The 20,677-nt window shown below is 43.5% G+C and overlaps 1 protein-coding gene across 3 annotated transcripts in view; it reads right to left on the reverse strand.

Annotated features, from left to right (window-relative positions):
• PHTF2 (putative homeodomain transcription factor 2) overlaps window positions 1–20,677 on the reverse strand; it is a 196,327-nt gene that overhangs the window by 135,161 nt on the left and 40,489 nt on the right. For all 3 annotated transcript variants that reach the window (XM_077472016.1, XM_077472014.1, XM_077472015.1), the window contains one exon: window positions 9,158–9,228. In XM_077472016.1, the coding sequence (XP_077328142.1) occupies window positions 9,158–9,202 (45 nt within the window). In that variant the 5' untranslated portion in view covers window positions 9,203–9,228. The remainder of the gene's footprint in view (window positions 1–9,157; window positions 9,229–20,677) is intronic.

Raw genomic sequence — 20,677 nt, forward strand, 5'->3', positions numbered from 1 at the left:
CCTCTGCTGGAGTGTGTGAGGTTTCCCCAGCTATACAGGGTCAGTCCCCTAACAAATCAGGATGTGTGTCTTTTTATCCCTAAGGTAGCAGGGACTATATTAAAAAAAAAAAAAAAAGGAAGAGGGATTAAGAGTCTGCGTGAAGCCGCTTGTGTGTCCCGCCAGAGCTCTGAGTAAGCTGCTGTTACACAGCACGGCTGCACTGTCTCCAGTATCCGCACTATGCTCCCTGGGATAGAGCAGGCAGTGGAAGAAAACCAGCCGCTGGGGATTCACTGCACCACTAGTGTCAGGAGCAAGCGATGCAGTTTCCCAGAGCCTCCTGAAAAGTAATCTTCTTACAGCACGATTTTGCTCTTGCCCCAGCTAAATTTAGCTCAAGTCTCTCAAGGAACAGTTTGAAAAATGGGAAATACGTGTGCATAACTCACGATGGGTGCATCAATATAGATGGCAGTCCAGAAAAGATTCAAAATTCAGAACTCAGAACTCATAGCTGAGAGACAGAAACAGCCACATTGCCACCTCATAATAATGCAAAAAAAACACCAATTGTCAGCCAATCAATCCATTTTGGCTATTAAGTGCCAGGATAGAAAATTTAGGCATGTGCGTTAATACATTCAGTAATACAAATCGCATTGATTGAGCAATGTAAATCTTCTCCACTAGTTTTTTAGCCATAACTTGGTTTCACTTGGCAAATTCTTTGATTTGGCTTCCATATAAAAGGTACATGTAATAAGTGGCTCCATAGGTCTATAAATGGTTTACTACGTATAGTGTGCACCACAGAGCACCCACCACCTTTCTCATATAAAGGCCTCATTTTCACTGGCACATCTGCATTTAACATTTCTTTATATGTGGAGTATAAACTATTTTTTTGCCTCACAAATCACTTTTTTTTTTTACGTTTAGAGGTTCCTCATGAAGCAAGTTTAAATGCACTTAGTGTGTAACCAGATCCTGGATGCACAGAACTCTATTTTTATAAAAGCAGCTAAACTGACCACACTTAAACGCATAGTGTGATTGGCACCATTAAAAGATCATTGCATGCATTTATGTGCATTTAGAAATGCCCCCAAAAAGCATACGATATAAAAACACAGGTTTGCCAAGTGCCAGTATGAATGAGACCTAAGAAGCCAGTGCACAAAGATTACAAAAAGTATATCTCATCCAGAGGAACACTGGTCCAAAGCGGGTCTTGCTTTTTAACGTCACAAATAGATATGGGAAAGAATTCCCACCCACTCTGACGTGACTAGGCATTTTTAAAAAGTAGCATGCATCTGTAGTGCTGTCCTAATAAGTGTTCTACTTCCTAAACCTGGTAGAGATCTCGCAAGGCCGATGTACAATCTTCCTGTTTTGAGACCTGCTGCTATCTCCGTTTTGCCAGCAGAGAACCAGGCTGCTCATCTGTAAATAAAGTCACTTTTATACACTTCCAAAAGAAGTCACACAAAAAGCAAAGTGCTTTAATTTGTTGTCTGTTCCCTTACTTTAGAGATTATGCTTACTTACAGCCCTGGTGACCACACACAAAAAAACAGGGAAAACTCTCAAAGAGGGCAAGACCCCCAAAAACTCAAAGATCTAACCACTGCCTAAAATAGTCAAAATGAGTAATAATAATAACAAAAAATAAAAAATAAATAAAAAAAGTTGTGTATAGCGCTACGCTAACCTGATGAAGTCACATGTCGTGAGGCAACGCATAGGGCATTCTGGGCCGGAAGTGATGCAAGAGATTGGCAAGCCACTGTATCTAAAATGAATAGTGTTTTTAACTGTACAAGTTGCTATTTTAATAAATTATTGATATTTTTAACTACTACACTATAGAGGAATACTTCTACCCTTAACACATGGATTGAGCATGGAGGAATGAACCGTAAAGGGACCATTACTTAGGATTGTCTGGAGATCCCTGGAGATCTTGGAGCCAAGCCAAAACAGATCAAACATCATCCCGGATACTACAATTATAAGGCTTTACGATTGCCTTTTTAAAAAAGATGAGGGTTCTGGGAGCATTCAATAGTAAAAAAAAGGAAGCAAGTTTAGATTTCAATGCAGAATAATTTTTTGGTTTCCTGTGCAGAGGCTACCTGCACAGGACAAGTTAAGCATGCAACACAGTAGGGATTACTAGTGGTGGTAGTGTTGGAGGTTCAAGTGTTGACTTTAGAGGTTACATTAAGGCTCCATGCACACTGGAGCTCATAAACTGCAGTTTATTGGAGTTTGGGCGTTTTTTTTAAAAAGCCCACAAACTCAACTCTATGTTAGCCTATGTGTCCATGCACACACGGATGTTTTTCAGCTTTAATGAGCAGTGGAGTTTATGGGCTTTTTTCTGAACGCCAGAAATTCGCGTTCAAAGTGCAGTTTTTCACCGCCAAAAAACGGCAAACGCTCATAAACGCTTATAAACGCTTATAAACGCTCATAAACGCGCGTTTATTAGTGTTCGGCATTCTATTTTTTCAATGCATTGTGGGAGTTTGGAATGTACTGTGGGATTTCTGGAGTGTCCTCTGTGTATTTTTATTGAAAACGCCCATAAACGCTAATAAACGCTCAAACGCTCATAAACACTAGTACAAAACGCTGTTAAAAGCAAGTTTTTCAACCAGCGTTTTCTGCCAGCAATCTGGCGTCCAGAAAAAGCTTTTTTGAGCTTCAGTGTGCTTGGAGCCTTAGTGTGAAGGTGTGGGTTAAGTAGTAAAGAAGTTTGTTCTCCTGGCTATCCAAAATAAAGTCCAGCAGTTACAAGTACTGTAGATCCCGACCTTTACATAAAAAATTAAAAAACTTTAAAAAAAGAAAAAATTAAGGAAAGGTGAAGACATACCAACCTATGAAGTCCAGACCGTAACACAAAATGCTAATATAGCAGGACTTGTAAGCTTTTACTTTTTTATATTTTTTTTATTAATATTATTTCAAATTTTCACCGCTAGCACCTCTTTGCACCTTATACTCTCCTGCAGCTGCTCTACCCGAGTATGTGAATGCACCTCATGCCTATTGGGACCTCTGCTTTGTGCACACTCCTCATTTTAAACTATAGAGCTCCAGAAAGAGGAGTGTTGCGCTGCCTGTAAAGCTTGTAGTTCAAAAAACGGGAGGTTGCACAAAGTAGACAAACCCGTTCATAGATCACGGGGAGCAATCACATACCTGAAGTCAGGGAGCAGCTGAAGAACAGTATTAGGGGCAAATAAAGTTTTTTGTTTTTTATTTAAAAAACACACAGCAAGAGCATGCAAATCCTGCCATCAGCATTTCAAGTTACAAAAAAAAATAAAATGTAGATAAACCTTTAAGTGAAGGTCCTCTTTCAGAACAGGTTTAGTTAATTATTGCGGGGGGGGGGGGGGGGGGTATTAAGTAATCAGGTGTGGAAGGATTAAGTTTTACGGTTATGGATAAGTGTAGGGTCCCCACCCCCACTTTAAGCATATCTAAACCCAAGGGCAAAAAGGTCTTATATTGCAGCTTACCACTCCTTAGATGTGCTGTCATCTTTCATTTTTATTTTTCAGGCCAAGAACTTTTTCATCAATTGCAGGAAATACTTGTTGATCTTTCCAGAAAAGCAGGGTCATATTTTCTTTTGGTATGAACAGAAAGCAAAACAACCATGCTCACGGTTTCTGCCAAGATACTCCAACTCCTGCAAACTACACAACTGCTCCCCCGCCCCCCATAATGGGGATTGAACGAAAGACGTGTTTGTAGCCCAAATCAGGACAGCAGCCCATGTAACTCCCTCCATTGATACAGTGGAGTGAGTGTTGCTACCCTAGTACAGGAAAAGTTATTTGCAAAATTACCAGGTAAAATAAAGAAAAAAAAAAACCCCAAAAAAGTAATGCAGCCACCAAATCTAAAGATTGGAACGCTACCATATAAGACATTTTTTGGGTTATATGAACTTTGGGAGAACTGCATATTTTTCACGAGAACCACTGATGCTGTACCCCAGGTGATGAAAAACTTTAAACAGTTGAGCTTAAAATATAAGCGATTTGTGGTATATAGTTGCTGGGCAGCTCCACACCAAGAAATGCTGCCTGCAGAATGTTTTAACGTCAGAAGTGGATACAAAAGCTGTTGTATATCCTTGCTGTGTCTTAACTCATGAATACCCTAAAGCTTAAATGAATTTAGGGACAACTGGCATAACTGATTTACAAGCTGAACAACTTTCATCTTGTCCATGTGAGTACATCAAAGATCTACATTGTTCTTGTGCATCTATTACAGGTTTGCAGTAAATTCCACATGAGCAATTACTGCCTTCACATAAGCCAATCATTCATCTGGATTACATATATCTGACTCACGGTGTTTGTGACACATTATGACATCAAGATGACACGAGACATGCAATGTGCAACAAATAATGACAAATCGTGCACGTAACAGCATTGTGAGTCGTGGTAAAAAATATCTGTAAATAGCCAATTCTACACCTACCAAATTTCAGGTCTGTCTATATACATTAATCCTGCTGTGACAGTTTATCAGAGCATTGAGTATTATTCCCAAATATGACAATTTACTCTTATGGCAATGTTACAGGACAGACTGCAGGATATACCAGTACTTTAGTAGCAAAAAGCTAGAATACTTAAAAGTGGTTATATTTTTTTGACCTTGTCTAAGGCTCCTTTCACACTGGGGCGGTGCGGGCGTCGGCGGTAAAGCGCCGCTATTTTTAGCAGCGCTTTACCGTCGTTTTAGCGGCGGTTTGCGGGCGCTAGCGGGGTGGTTTTAACCCCCGCTAGCAGCCGAAAAAGGGTTAAAACCGCCCGCAAAGCGTCGCTGCAGCGGCGCTTTGCCGGCGGTATTGCCGCGCTGTCCCATTGATTTCAATGGGTAGGAGCGGTTTAGGAGCGGTGAATACACCGCTCCTTCACCGCTCCAAAAATGCGGCTAGCAGGACTTTTTTCACTGTCCTGCCAGCGCACCACTCCAGTGTGAAAGCCCTCCGGCTTTCACACTGGAGTGAAAGGGGCCGGTTTTATTCAGGCGCTACACAGGCGCTATTTTTAGCGCTGTAACGCCTGAAAACCGCCCCAGTGTGAAAGGGGCCTAAATGAAAGGTCTGGCCAGATTAATGGCAGCACATAGCCATCCGGTTCGGTTTTTAACAAAACATTCAAGTTTGTATCTGGCAAACAGTATATTTGTACTTAAAGAAGAAACCGTTGCCAACTAGGAAAATACATTCCACCTAAGTATCTGCTAGGGTCATGGTGGGGCATACAAATATCAATATTCACCAATCTGAAAGTAAAGGAATGTAATCTCTTCCCCTCCACTGATGCATACTATCCTAGATCTATATTTACGTCATCTTTCCTGTGTCTCAAGTCTTGGGCCATTCAGACTTTTCTTCTCCTCCTCCTCTCCCCCCCCCCTTCCTTAGTCCACACTTTAATGGGACCATCACCAATCACCAATCATACCCAGCCCCGTAAAAACCTGTCTGTGAAGGGGAAGGCGGGTTAGGTTACTTTGGGGGTAAGAAGGGCAAAAAGGAATAAATGCAATTTGTTTTAAATGTAGGTTGACAACTGTTGAAATTGCCTCAAACTTCTGTCTACGGTCAGCACTAGTTTGTTTTACTTTAACCCTTTTATTCTGGTTTTCTTTTGTCATCTTTCTGAAAAAGCAGGGCAAGGTATAAGGAGTCACAAGTCTGACAGTCCTTTCAAGTCCTGGAGCCTCTTGGTCTTTGAGAGGCTTCTGTTTGTCCTGTTTTGATGTACTACTATTAGGATGTGGAAGCGGATAGCTGTCCCTGGAACTGGTAAGATTTAGATTATAGATAAGAGTCACTCTCTAACTTAAAGCGGAGTTCCACCCAAAAGTGGAACTCTCGCTTTTACAATTCCAATCCCCTCCCCCCTCTGGAGCCAAATATGGAACCTTTCAGGGGGGAGAGGGAACGGGGGACCTGTCTTTGCCAGGTCCCCTTCCCCACTTCTGGAGATGGGCCACAGCCTGATCTCCCTGAAGTCCCCCCCCCCGCCCCACTTCAACCTCCACCGGGCCAATTAGAAAGTGTAGCACATGCGCAGTAGGGAACCCACTGTGAAGCTAAAAGGCTTGACTACAAGGTTCCCTTACCAGGAATGGTGGTGGCAGCACCCGGGAGTCGATCCGAAGATTGGCTGGGTTGCCAACATTGCGGGCTCCCTGGACAGGCAAGTTCCCCATTATTAAAAGTACAGCATTTGTAGCTGCTCACTTTAAAAAAATTTCACCCAGGCTGGACCTCCTCTTTAAAGTGATTGTAAACGATCACCTTTTAAAAACAACCTGTTCAGTTTGAAATATAAATTAACATTTGTGAATATATTAAAAAATATATATATATATAAAAAGTGTTTTCCCTTTTTTGTGATCACATTCCCTCTGTTTTCTGCTACATAAGAGTTGGGGGGAGGAGAAGCAGCAGGACACAGAGCTTCCCAGTGAATGGCTGTTCAGGGGAGGAGTGTCAGGACAAGTCTGATCATTGGAGAGCATGCAGCACTGATCACTCTGTGTTCTCCTGCTTAGTGTGGTCAGTTTTTAATAGGAAAGCAGAGGGACTAGCAGGAACACCAGTGATTTCACAAAAAGGAAGTAATGCAAAGAGAACAGGATACGTTATCATACAAATACAAGGTACAGTAGGCACAGATCAGGAATATGAAATGTTGGGGTAACAAACGCTTTTAACATGCTGCCACATCTTCCTTCCCTCTAGGCTCTTTACTAGCAAGTTGCAGTTCAGAACACAGCACAGAAGATGCTGCTTTCATTCTAGGTTCAATTCTTAGTGCAGTATTAAATGCAAAATTTATTATGTTGCAGCTTATCAATTCTTAGATGCGATTTTTAGGCTCTTTATTCTACGTTAATCTGGTGATCCAGCCAGTAAGTCCGTTGTTTTTTCAACAGAAAAACTTGCAATTACACAGATGAGAGACCATGTAACACTGGTCTCTCATCTAAAACCTTTACCTCAACACTAAAACCTTTATCCCAAAAAAAAAAAAAAAACACTATAAATCAGTAAACAAAGTATTAGTTGAGTCCAGCTTCAATTTGTTACTATATTTAAATATGCTAGTAATATATTCCCTCCCCCCGACTGATAATGCTGCTGTCCAAATGTGACCCCTGTGCTCATTCATTCAGAGCGGTGCCTGTATAATACAGAACGGGTGTTACTGACCAGATCACTAGAGTAAAAAACACCTACAAAAAATAAAATAAAAAAAAATAAAAATTATACAGCTACCACATCCAATGATTGGCACACTGCAACGTATTACATTTTTGGTTTTGGATTTAATACTGCTTTATGAAGAAGAGAAAAACATTACATGTCTAGTAGTAATTCAGAAGAATCCTGTATAAATGTATGTCTGGGGAAGCACAATCTCCAAATTTCACCATTTAACCACATCATATGAAGAGAAGAAACCATTTAAAATCCAGTAGTTGCCAGTTGGTTACTTCAGGGTGGTTAGCTGCAAAGTAGCTATAATTAAACCTGAGCCCATGTTATGCAACTTATGAAGAGCACATTATCATGATGATAAGGCATTCCGCTATTGTTTGTTTTAAGCTAGTCTGACGGAATAATAACACCGTCAGCATTACCAAAGCCAGAAAACCATCTTCTCCTGCCTATGGTATAATCTTATGTTGCTTATAACTTTTAAAAAAGACAAGATCCAAAACATCCCAGTCACTAAAGACACACAATCTAATAGTAAACCACTGGTTGTACAGTTTCTCACAAAAGTGAGTACACCCCTCACATTTTTGTAAAGATTTTATTTTATCTTTTCATGTGACAACACTGAAGAAATGTCACTTTGCTACAATGTAAAGTAGTGAGTGTACAGCAGTGTACATTTGCTGTTCCCTCAAAATAACTCGACACACAGCAAATTAATGTCTAAACTGCTGGCAACAAAAGTGAGTACACCCGTAAGTGAAAATGTCTAAATTGGGACCAAAGTGTCAATATTTTGTGTGGCCACCATTATTTTCCACCACTGCCTTAACCCTCTTGGGCATGGAGTTCACCAGAGCTTCACAAGTTGCCACTGCAGTCCTTTTCCACTCCTCCATGACAACATCACGGAGCTGGTGGATGTTAGAGATCTTGATCTCCCCCACCTTCTGTTTGAGGAAGCCCCACAGATGTTCAATAGGGTTTAGGTCTGGAGACATGCTTGGCCAGTCCATCACCTTTACCCTCATCTTCTTTAGAAAGGCAGTGGTCATCTTGGAGGTGTGTTTGGGGTTGTTGGAAAGCTGCCCTGCGGCCCAGACTCCGAAGGGGGGGGGGGATCATGCTCTGCTTCAGTATGTCACAGTACATGTTGGCATTCAAGGATCGCTCAATGAACTGTAGCTCCCCAGTGCCGGCAGCACTCATGCAGCCCAAGAACATGACACTCCCACCAACATGTTTGACTGTGGGTGCCGGAGTTCTTTGCCATGAGGTGCCATGTTGAACTTCCAGTGACCAGTGTAGTGAGAGAGATCAATCATCAAATCGAACACACCTGCTCCCCATTCACACCTGAGACCTTGTAACACATGACACCGGGGAGGGAAAATAGCTAATTTGGGCCAAATTTGGACATTTTCACTTAGGGGTGTACTCACTTTTGTTGCCAGCAGTTTAGACATCAATGGCTGTGTGTCGAGTTATTTTGAGGGTACTGCATATTTACATGGTTATACAAGCTGTACACTAACTACATTATAATGTAGCAAAGTGTAATTTCTTCATTGTTGTCACATGAAAAGATATAAAATATTTACAAAAATGTGAGGGGTGTACTCACTTTTGTGAGATACTGTATGTGCTTTACTAAAGGGCAACACTGTATAGACACCATATTTATATGATCTTAAGAACAAGAAAAATATAAAAGAAAAATCTAAAGATAATATATACATGCATCAATTTATCTGTGCAACTTGATATTTTAGGTAAAAGAAAGGAAAGAAAAACAAATACTGATGCCAAACAGAAAAACAAAAATAAATAAATAACTATATATATTTAAAAAAAAAAAAAAAAAAAAAAGCTCAGAAACTTTGATCAAAGTCTTACCTTTTTCTGGTACCAAACTATTGCATCTGTTACTTTGGACGCCATTTATTCTAGACATTTGACATCTTAGGCTGCGAAGAAATAAAAAGGAGACACGCTTACTTGCTTGTGATCCAGTGCTCTGATGATGTATGTATAAATAGCTCAGTTACCTGCACACTGAAGGGTGTGAGCGAGTACTTATATTACACTCTCCCTCATTACTATTTTACAAATGTGTTTCCAAGCGTGTTGCAACTTGAAAATTATAGGTTCAACGTCAAAGAATATATAAAAATAAGCTTAAGGAGAAAAAATATGGACAACTGTGTGCATAAATATCAATTTATGCTTCAAAATACAAGACTGCATTTGTCACATATACAGTAATTCTCTACTGTATAGTTTTAAAAATGTTTTTTTAAAAACACACCAATTTTATGCAAACAAAAAAGGGCTAAAAAATGTAAAGTGTCTATTAACGCTGCTCTTTGTGTGGTGAAGTTCAATTTATTGTACAGTACCTTGAAAAAGTAATCATACCCCTTGAAATTTTCCATATTTGGTAATATTACAACCAAAAACGTAAATGTATTTATTGGGATTTTATGTGATAGACCAACACAAAGTGACACATAATTGTGAAGTGGAAGAAAAATTATAAAATGGTTTTCCCAAAAAAAAAAAAAAAAAAAAAAAAATGTAAGTGAAAAGTGTGTTGTGCATTTGTATTGAGGCCCCCCACCCCCCGAGTCAATACTTTGTAGAACCACCTTTCACTGCAATTATACCTGCAAGTCCTTTTGGGTATGTCTCTACCAAAAGCTCTAGCAGATTGGATGGAGAGCGTCTGAACAGCAGTATTCAAAAGCCTTGCCACAGATTCTCAGTTGGATCTAGGTCTGGACATTGGCTGGGCCATTCTAACATATGAATATGCTTTGATCTAAACCACAGGTCTTTAAAAACTATGGCCCTCCATAATCTTTTCTTCTAAGATTGCCTTATATTTGGCTCCATCCATCTTCCCATCAGCTCGGACCAGCTTCTCTATCCCCATGCAGTGTTTGTTTTCTGCCACACATAGCATTTTGCTTTTAGAACAAAAAGTTAAATTATGGTCCCATCTGCCCAGAGCCCTTTCTTCCATATGTTTGCTGTGTCCCCCACATGACTTCTTGCAAACAGGACGTCTTTTGGCTTTCTTGTTACTCTTTCATAAAAGCTAGATTTGTGGAGTGCACGACTTATAGCAGTCCTGTGGACAGATTCTCCCACCTAAACTGTGGGTCTCTGTAGCTTCTCCAGTGTTACAATGGGTCTCTTGGCTGCTTCTCTGATTAATGCTCTCCTTGCCCGGCCTGTCAGTTTAGGTGGACGGCCTTGTCTTAGTGGATTTGCAGTTATGCCATACTCTTTCCATTTTCTGATGGATTCAACAGTGCTCCGTGAGACGTTCAAAGCTTGGGATATTTTTTTATAACCTAACTCTGCTTTAAACTTCTGCACAACTGTATCCCTGATCTGTCTAGTGTGTTCAGGAGAGGACTAGGCAGAACATGCAATACATGTAAAAACAGCAAGACTGCACAGCACCGCCCAAGGGGCGGTCCCTCTGGCTATAACCCCTCACCCCGCTTCCTGCAGCTCAGTTTCTTTTTCTGCCTAGTGTAAAAGGACCTGGCTCCCTGAGGGGACCATTGGTCCTGGGATTTTTCCCTTGGTGATTTTCGTGCTAAGAAAGGCAGGAGGCCATTTTCTTGTAGCCTCAGCGCATTTTTACCTTTAGTGCTGGGTCTGTGTACCTCAAAACAGTGTGGTTTTCAGCGGCAGCACAGCGCAGCACTCGGTCAGGGTGGTGAGTCGGGCCCCTCAGTCTGTTAGCAGCTAGAATGGTGGGATTTGTATACCTTTCCTTAAGTCCCTAAGTTGTGGCAGGCGAGTGAGGGTCAGCATGGCATCAGAAGCTGGGGCTTCTTCCCCAGACTTCCCTGCTATTGCAACTGGCTCACCTGCAAAAAATGCAGTGTCTATGGATGCTTTGTCGGCGGTCCTGGAGACCTTTGTTGCCAGGGTGGAAGTGGCCTGCAGGCGAAAAGGGGGTAAAAACGCAGAGAAGCAACAGTCTCCCCTGGTCTGCGTATAACTGGCAGACCAGTTAGTGCATGGCCTTAAGTAGGTCTTTGATGCGGTCCTGGATACAGTCCCCCTGCTCTCTAGAGCATCGGTATCAGCAGTGGTGCAACGGCGCCTGATTTGGCTGAAATGCTGGTCTGCGGACCAGGCATCTAAAAAAGCACTGGCGGATTTGCCCTCCTAAGGTGAGAGGCTTAAAAAAAATTTTACCGCATGAAGGTTTGCCCCCGCCTAACTCTCGGGTGGGAGGTCGCCTTCGGGCACTTGCAGCTCGGTGGACCTCTACTGCTCGACCAATGGGTCTGCGAACTGGTTTCATTGGGATACAAGATAGAGTTTTTGTCCAAACAGATTTTTTTTTCCCCTCCAACCTACCTCTACTTCTGGCTCATCGGGAAGCCCTGTTTGGGGCAGTACAGGACCTGCTACTGCACGGGGTGATAGTGCCTGTACCGACGCTGGAAAGGTTTCAGGGATTCTACTCCAATCTGTTTGTAGTCCTCAAAATGGAAGGGGTACGTCCAATCCTGGCCTTGAAGGCCCTCAATAGCTCTGTGAAAGTGCAAAGGCTCAGTATGGAATCAGTTCGGTCCGTGGTCGCTGCACTCCATCAGGGGGACTTCCTGGCATCCCTGGATATCCAGGACACGTACTTACATGTACCCATAGGCCTCAGGCATCAGAGGTTTCTGCAATTTACAGTCGGGGAAGAGCACTACCAGTTTTTACCAGTCTTTACCAAAGTGTTAGTTCCAATTCTGGCACTGTTAAGGCAAAGTGGGATCGCAATTGTGGGTTACCTAGACAACCTCCTTCTGAGTGCAGCTTCCGGATGTTGCGATCACCATGCAGACTCTCCAGAAGTTTGGTTGGATGCTGAACCTAAAGAAGTCGGTGTTAGTGCCGCAGGTGGTCGTAGCTGCGCTTCTGCATGCAAATTCTGGGCCTCATGGTAGCTACTTTCGAGGCGGTACCGCATGCTCAATTTCACACTCGAGTCTTGCAGAAGGAGATTTTGTCAGAATGATACAAATCTCCATTATCCCTGGATTGTCAAATTCAGGTGAGCCAGTTAGTCAGGGATTCCCTTCTCTGGTGGCAGAGGTCTCTGGCCCTTTAGTCTGGGTGATCGTTCCTTCCTCTCCATTGGACGGTGATCACGACGGACGCCAGTCTGACCGGTTGTGCTTGAGCTTCAGGCGATCAGATGGTGCCTCTCCACTTGGTAAAGGCAGCTACAGGGGCGTCCGGTCAAGATCCAGTCAGACAACGCCACGGCAGTGGCATAGGTCAACCATCAAGGAGAAACGAGGAGCTTTGCCACAGCACAGGAGGTCGCTCACATCCTCCAGTGGGCAGAGCGGCATGTGCCGGCCCTATACATTCGGGCGTAGAAAACTGGCAGGCAGACTACCGAAGTCTTCAGATGCTGGACCCAGGGGAATGATCGTTGCATCCAGAGGTATTCTGGCTCCTCTCCCTAAGGTGGGGCACAACAGATGTGGACCTCTTGGCTTAATCGGAAGGTGCAGAGGTTTGTGTCCAGGACAAGAGACCCCTGGGCGGACGCATCAGACGCGTTGGTGGCTCCATGTGGGCATTACTAGCCGAATTATGCCTTCCCCCCACTCAAACTTCTACCACGTCTACCGCACAGAGTGGAGGCCGAGGGGATTCTGGTGATTCTGATTGCACCAGATTGGCCTTGACGTCCTTTGTACACCGAACTAGCATGACTGGTGGCGGATGTTCCATGGCGGCTGCCGATGCGAGAAGACCTTCTATCGCAAGGTCCGATACTTCATCCTGCTTTACCGTTGCTGGTTTTAATGGCCTGGCTGTTGAAAAACAGGTACTAAGGAACCGAGGTTTGTTTCCAGGATCCTGGTGTTTTTGCAGTGAGGAGTGGATCATAAACTTGCCTTAAGCACCATCAAGGGACAGATATCATGTCTTTTTCCAACATCCCTTGGCGACTCACTCATTGGTGAGTTCTTTTGTGCAGCGGTTCAACCACCGCTGCCTCCGTGGGATCTGAATCTGGTGCTATCAGCGCTTCAGAAACCACCGTTTGAGAACATTAGGGAGATTCCCTTGTTAACTCTCCCTCAGAAAGTAGTCTTTCTAGTGGCTATTACATCTGCCAGGAGGGTTTCTGAGTTGGCGGCCTTGTCGTGCAAGTCTCCCTACCTGGTCATCCACAAGGATAAGGCGGTGCTACGTCCGCAGCCCTCTTTCCTTCCAAAGGTGGTTTTGGCATTCCATCTAAATGAGGACATCGTGTTAGCATCCTTATGTCCTAAGCCGACACACCCAAAAGAGGTTTCCTTACATTCCCTGGATGTAGTCCGGGCTCTATGGGTGTATCTGTCTGCTATGACTCCCTTCTGGAAGTCAGACTCTGTCTCGGTGAATGGTCAGAAAAAAGGTCTGGCGGTTTTGTCATCCACCATTTCTTGGTGGATCAAACAGATCGTGGTTCAGGCCTATGCCTTAAAGGGGAAGGTTCCCCCTTTTCCTGTCAAGGCTCATTCCACCAGAGCAATTGGAACCTCCTGGGCTTTCCGACATCAGGCATCTGTCTCCCAGGTGTGTAAGGTGGCAACTTGGTCATCTGTTCACACTTTCACTAAACTCTACAAAGTTAACATAAGCACATCTTCGGATGCTTGCTTTGGCTGCAAGGTTTTGCAGGCAGCTGCGTAAGGTTGCAATTTCCACTTTTGTTACAAAATTGTTGTAAACGCATCTTTTGATGCATAAGTTGGCCGCTGGTTTTTATGGCGGCCATTTAAAATGGCAACTCCTCTGTTGAGGTGTTCCTTTTGTTGTGGGTAAAGTTATGTTTTGCCATTTCCACCCCTCGTTTTTTGACACTGCTTGGGGATGTCCCTAAGGTCAAGAATTAAAGGAGCTGTGTGCATCAATGAGCTTCAGAGAAAAGGATTTTACAGGGAGTACAAAAAATGTCTGTTCACATATGAGCGCTCAGGAGTCTTTAGCACTACACCTGATGCTCCAAAAGCTACTTTTGGATGGAGATTTAACCATTTTTGGCCCTTAAATTTTCAAATGGAAATACACTTGAATCAAGCAGGTTTTTTTCAGCCAGTAAGAATTGGTTTCTACTGTAGGGGTTCTCTATTGGCTTTTGTTTGGCTAAAACAAAAATACCTCAAGCTTGACTACATATAGTTCTGATTTTTCTCTCCTACATGTAAAAAAAATAAAAAAAAATAAAAATCTGTATTTTTCTGGCTAGAAAATTACTTAGAACCCCCAAACGTTATATACATTTACACAGTAATACCTCGGATTGTGAGTAATGGGGTATATGAGCATTTCTCAATACAAGCTTTTTTTCCACCCCCTACTTTAATTCTGACTCTATTTGCAAGCGTTGTCTCGCAAGACTAGTAGGATTCAAGCCACTGGTGTATGTATTGGCGTAGGTGGCCAGAGGAGTGGGGGCGCTGATGACACTCGGAGACACTCCCAGCTGGGAGCAGTTCCGAGCGTCACCAGCACCCCTGGCCACATACAGTACTGCATACAACAGCAGTGCTTGTGGAATGAATCATTTGAGTTTCCATTATTCCTTATGGGGAAACTCACTGATATACAATTGCTTTGGGCAAACATACTTCTGGGACGAATTATGCTCGGAATCCAAGAGAGATATAGATATAGATAATTTATTTTCACTTAAAATAATGGAGGACTACAATTATCATAGGTATACCTCAACTATGAGAGACAAAATGTGGAAATAAATCCAGACAATCACATTGTCCGATTTGGAAAGAATTTGCAAATTATAGTGGAAAATACTTTTGATATGTCAATATCAAAAGTTCATCTCAATACTTTGTTATATATCTTTGTTGGCAATGACAGAGGTCAAACGTTTTCTGTAAGTCTTCACAAGGTTGTCACACACTGTTGCTGGTATGTTGGCCCATTCCTCCATGCACATCTCCTCTAGAACTCCCTCCAAAGGTTTTCTATGGGGTTGAGATGTGGAGACTGGCTAGCCCACTCCAGAACCTTGAAATGCTTCTTACGAAGCCACTTCTTCATTGCCCGGGCAGTGTGTTTGGGATCATTGCCATACTGAAAGACCCAGCCACGTTTCATCTTCAATGCCCTTGCCAATGGGAGGAGGTTTGCACTCAAAATCTCACGATACATGGCCCCATTCATTCTTTCTTTCACGTACATGGATCAGTCGTCCTGTTCCCTTTGCAGAGAAAGGGCCCCAAAGCATGATGTTGCCACCCCCATGCGTCACAGTAGGTATGGTGTTCTTAGGTTGACACTCAGCATTCTCTCTCCTCCAAACACGACGAGTTGTGTTTCTACCAAACAGTTATACTTTGGTTTCATCCGACCATAGGCCATTCTCCCTGTTCTCTTCTGGATCATCCAAATGCTCTCTAGCAAACCTCAGACCGGCCCGGACATGTACTGGATTAAGCAGGGGGACACGTCTGGCACTGCAGGATCTGAGTCCCTGGCAGCGTAGTGTGTTACTGATGGTAGCCTTTGTTGCATTGGTCCCAGCTCTCTGCAGGTCATTCACCAGGTCCCCCCGTATGGTTCTGGGATTTATGCTTACCGTTCTTGTGATCATTTTGATCCTACGGGGTGAGATCTTGCGTGGAGCCCCAGATAAAAAAGGAGATTATCAGTGGTTGTGTATGTCTTCCATTATCTAATTATTGCTCCCACAGTTGATTTCTCCACACCAAGCCGCTTGCCTATTGCAGAGTCAGACTTCCCAGCCTGGTACATGTCTACGATTTTGTTTCTGGTGTCCGACAGATCTTTGGTATTCACCATAGTGGAGTTTGGAGTGTGACTGTTTGAGGTTGTAGACAGGTGTCTTTTATACTGATAAGTTCAAACAGGTGCCATTAATACAGGTAATGAGTGGAGGACAGAGGGGCCTCTTAACCACCTTCAGACCGGACCATTTTGCTGGTAAATGACCAGAGGTCTTTTTACAATTTGGCACTGCGCTGCTTTAACTGGTAATTGCGCGGTCATGCAATGTTGTACCCAAACAAAATTTGCGTCCTTTTCTTCCCACAAATAGAGCTTTCTTTTGATGGTATTTGATTGCCTCTGCAATTTTTATTTTTTGCGATATAAACGTAAAATAACCGCAAATTTTGAAAAAAAAATGATATTTTCTACTTTTTGTTATTAGAAAAATCCAATAAACTCAATTTTAGTCATACATTTAGGCCAAAATGTATTCAGCCACATGTCTTTGGTAAAAAAAAAGTCAATAATTGTATATTTATTGGTTTGCGCAAAAGTTGTCACATCTACAAACTAAGGTACGTTTTCTGGAATTTACGCAGCTTTTAGTTTACGACTGCCTATCTCATTTCTTGAGGTGCTAAAATGGCAGGGCAGTACAAAACCCCCCCAAATGACCCCATTTTGGAAAGTAGACCCCCTGAGGAAATTGATAAGTGGCATGTTGAGCCCATTGAATATTTTATTTTTTTGCCTCAAGCGATTTTTTTTTTTACACAAAGTTGTCACTAAATGATATATTGCTCACACATGCTATGGGCATATGTGAAATGACACCCCAAAATAAATTCTGCTGCTTCTCCTGAGTATGGGGATACCACATATGTGGGACTTTTTGGGAGCCTAGCCGCGTACGGGGCCCCGAAAACCAAGCACCGCCTTCAGGCTTTCTAAGGGCGTAAATTTTTGATTTCACGCCTCACTACCTATTACAGGTTTTGAAGGCCATAAAATGCCAAGATGGCACAAAACCCCCACAAATGACCCCATTTTAGAAAGTAGACACCCCAAGCTATTTGCTGAGAGGCATTTTGAGTCCATGGAATATTTTATATTTTGCCACAAGTTGCGGGAAAATTACAAACTTTTTTTTTTTTTTTTCACAAAGTTGTCACTAAATGATATATTGCTCACGCATGCCATGGGCATATGTGAAATGACACCCCAAAATAAATTCTGCTGCTTCTCCTGAGTACGGGGATACCACATATGTGGGACTTTTTGGGAGCCTAGCCGCGTACGGGGCCCCGAAAACCAAGCACCGCCTTCAGGCTTTCTAAGGGCGTTACAGTTTTGAAGGCCATAAAATGCCAAGATGGCACAAACCCCCCCCCAAATGACCCCATTTTGGAAAGTAGACACCCCTAAATTTAGGGGTACACTAGTGAGACTAGGTAATAAATGGCGGGTGCCCTGAAACTATAAAAAAAATAACTAACCAATCAGCGTCACCTGTAACAGTTATATGGTGATCACTGGTGAAAGGGTTAACTAGGGGGCAATCAGGGGGCTTTATGCGGTAGTATATGGGGGTCCCTGGCGCTATAAAAAGCTGCGGCGAACCTAAATACCTACCTGCCTAACTAGCGTCACCTGTGACACTAATACAGCGATCAGAAAAACGATCGCTTATTAGGCTGGGTTCACACTGGAGCGATGCAGGAACGCCACGAATCCGCGGCGGGTTCCCGCATCGCATGCCTCCCGGCGGCAGTTCACACTGCCCTATGCGAACTGCTGGGAGTGTCAGTGAAATGTTAATGACACCCCCAGATCAGTTCGCATATCGCAGTGCGATCTGCAAACTCGGATCGCATGGTGTGAACACCCATGCGATCCGATTCTGCTGCGGACAAAAAAAAGGGTCCCGTGCGAGTTTGCGGCGGGTGCGGCGGGTGCGACACGAATTCAGCCATACTATCTGTATGGCTGAACTCGAATCGCACAGAGATCGGATGTGATTTGCACTGCAGTGCGGTGCGAATCACATCCGTTCTCATAAACCGCTGCAATGTGAACCCAGCCTTAGTGACACTGGCGACGGGGGGTGATCACGGGGTTAAACCTTTATTGGGGGGGTTAGGGGGGTACCTTAGAACTAAAGGGGGCTAACCCTAACTGCCCTAACAGTTATTACAGTCACAAATGACACCCGCCGGGTGATCAGGGGGTTAAACCTTTATTAGGTAATAAATGGCGGGTGCCCTGAAACTATAAAAAAATAACTAACCAACCAGCGTCACCTGTAACAGTTATATGGTGATCACTGGTGAAAGGGTTAACTAGGGGGCAATCAGGGGGCTTTATGCGGTAGTATATGGGGGTCCCTGGCGCTATAAAAAGCTGCGGCGAACCTAAATACCTACCTGCCTAACTAGCGTCACCTGTGACACTAATACGGCGATCAGAAAAATGATCGCTTATTAGGCTGGGTTCACACTGGAGCGATGCGGAAACGCCACGAATCCGCGGCGGGTTCCCGCATCGCATGCCTCCCGGCGGCAGTTCACACTGCCCTATGCGAACTGCTGGGAGTGTCAGTGAAATGTTAATGACACCCCCAGATCAGTTCGCATATCGCAGTGCGATCTGCAAACTCGGATCGCATGGTGTGAACACCCATGCGATCCGATTCTGCTGCGGGCCAAAAAAAGGGTCCCGTGCGAATTTGCGGCGGGTGCGGCGGGTGTGGCGGGTGCGGCGAATGGCTGAACTCGAATCGCACAGAGATCGGATGTGATTTGCACTGCAGTGCGGTGCGAATCACATTCGTTCTCATAAACCGCTGCAATGTGAACCCTGCCTTAGTGACACTGGCGACGGGGGGTGATCACGGGGTTAAACCTTTATTGGGGGGGTTAGGGGGGCACATTAGAACTAAAGGGGGCTAACCCTAACTGCCCTAACAGTTATTACAGTCACAAATGACACCAATGCAAAAAAAAAAAAAAATAAAAAAAAAAAGCAATTGGTGTCACTGTGACTGGGGGGGCAGGGGTAATTGGGGGGTGATCGGGGGGTAAAGGGGGGGTGTGAGTGTGCCTGGCATGTTCTACTGTGTAGTGTAGTGCTTGTGCAACTCACTGATGCTCTCTCCTCGGTGCCGGAACGAAAACTACCGACACGGAGGAGAGAATACATCACTTCCTCTCCTGTGTTTACATTACAGGAGAGGAAGTGATGTCACCGGACAATTTCATTCGCCGGGAGTGATCGCGAGGGGGTGGCCATGAATGAATGGCCGTCCCCTCGTCCGGGATCGCTCCCGAACAAATACCGACCGCCGCAGGCACCGGGCGGGGGCCCGATCGGGCCCCCGACCCGCGGGAGGCAAGGGACGTACATGTAAGCCCTTATGCCTGCCCGTGCCATTCTGCCGACGTACATCGGCGTGCGGCGGTCGGCAAGTGGTTAAAGAAGAAGATACAGGTCTGCTAGAGCCAGAAATCTTGCTTGTTTGTAGGTGACCAAATACTTATTTTCCACCATTATTTTCAAATAAATTCTTTCAAAAATCAGACAATGTGATTGTCTGGATTTGTTTACAAATTTTGTCTCTCATAGTTGACGTATACCTATGGATGACAAAGGCCTCTCATCTTTATAAGTGAGAGAACTTGCACAGTTGGCTGACTAAATACAGTGCGAGCAAGAGAGAGCAAGCGCGCTAATATTTATTATGCAGAGGGCTTAAAGAATAAATTGGTGTGTGTTGCAATTTTTTGTGTCAGTTTTTTTGCAGCAGTTTTTCCAAAAAAATAAATAAATACACTTTAATGAATTTTTGTTAATACAAACACAATACAGTTCCCAACTTTGGTCAACTATAAAAGATGTCACACCAAGTAAACAGATAGCCAACATGTCATTCTTTAAAACTGTGTATGCCCCTGTAATAGCAAAACTACAGTACCTAGAAATCTCTATAGGCAACACTTTAAAAGCCTTAACAGACTATCAGTTTTGAGTTACATAGAAGGTCTGGTGTTAGAATTGTTGCTCTCACTCGGGAGTTCACGGTCATCAGATGCTGTGCAAAGCCTTGTCAACAAATCATAACCATAAGGGATGAAATTCCCCTTGTTTTTGACATCACAGAAGAATGGCAGGTACTTTTCTGTTCCTTACTCCCTTCCTAGCGAATGGGACTGGGACTGGGACGGTGCTTGTGACTCCACTTTAAATTCATTATTTTCCTATTTTCCTCAAAATTCTACAAAAAAATAACCCTAAATGACAAAGTGAAGTTTGTTTGAAATCTTTGCAAATTTATTAAAAATCTAAATAAAAAATAAAATAAAAATAAAAACTGTGCACCTGTTAGTTTTGCCCAAAATCCATTTATCCATCTATAGCTAGCGGATGGCAGAAAACAAGTGGTTCATCCCAGACTACCCTTGCTATACATCATATGACCATGTGACGCACACCCGCAATTGAATTTGGAGGGAGAAGCCCTTTCTTTTGGATTCAGCACACTGAAAGATCTAATTTGAGGTGCAATCACCTAGGATTACCACAATGCAAGAACACTGTAAGACAGCAAGCACTGCCACAATCGTGCACAGAGATAATGAT

Source organism: Lithobates pipiens, unplaced genomic scaffold (genome assembly GCF_037356315.1).
Source record: "Lithobates pipiens isolate NorthernLeopardFrog02 unplaced genomic scaffold, aLitPip1_a1.2 Scaffold_8, whole genome shotgun sequence".
Classification (NCBI taxonomy): Eukaryota; Metazoa; Chordata; class Amphibia; order Anura; family Ranidae; genus Lithobates; species Lithobates pipiens.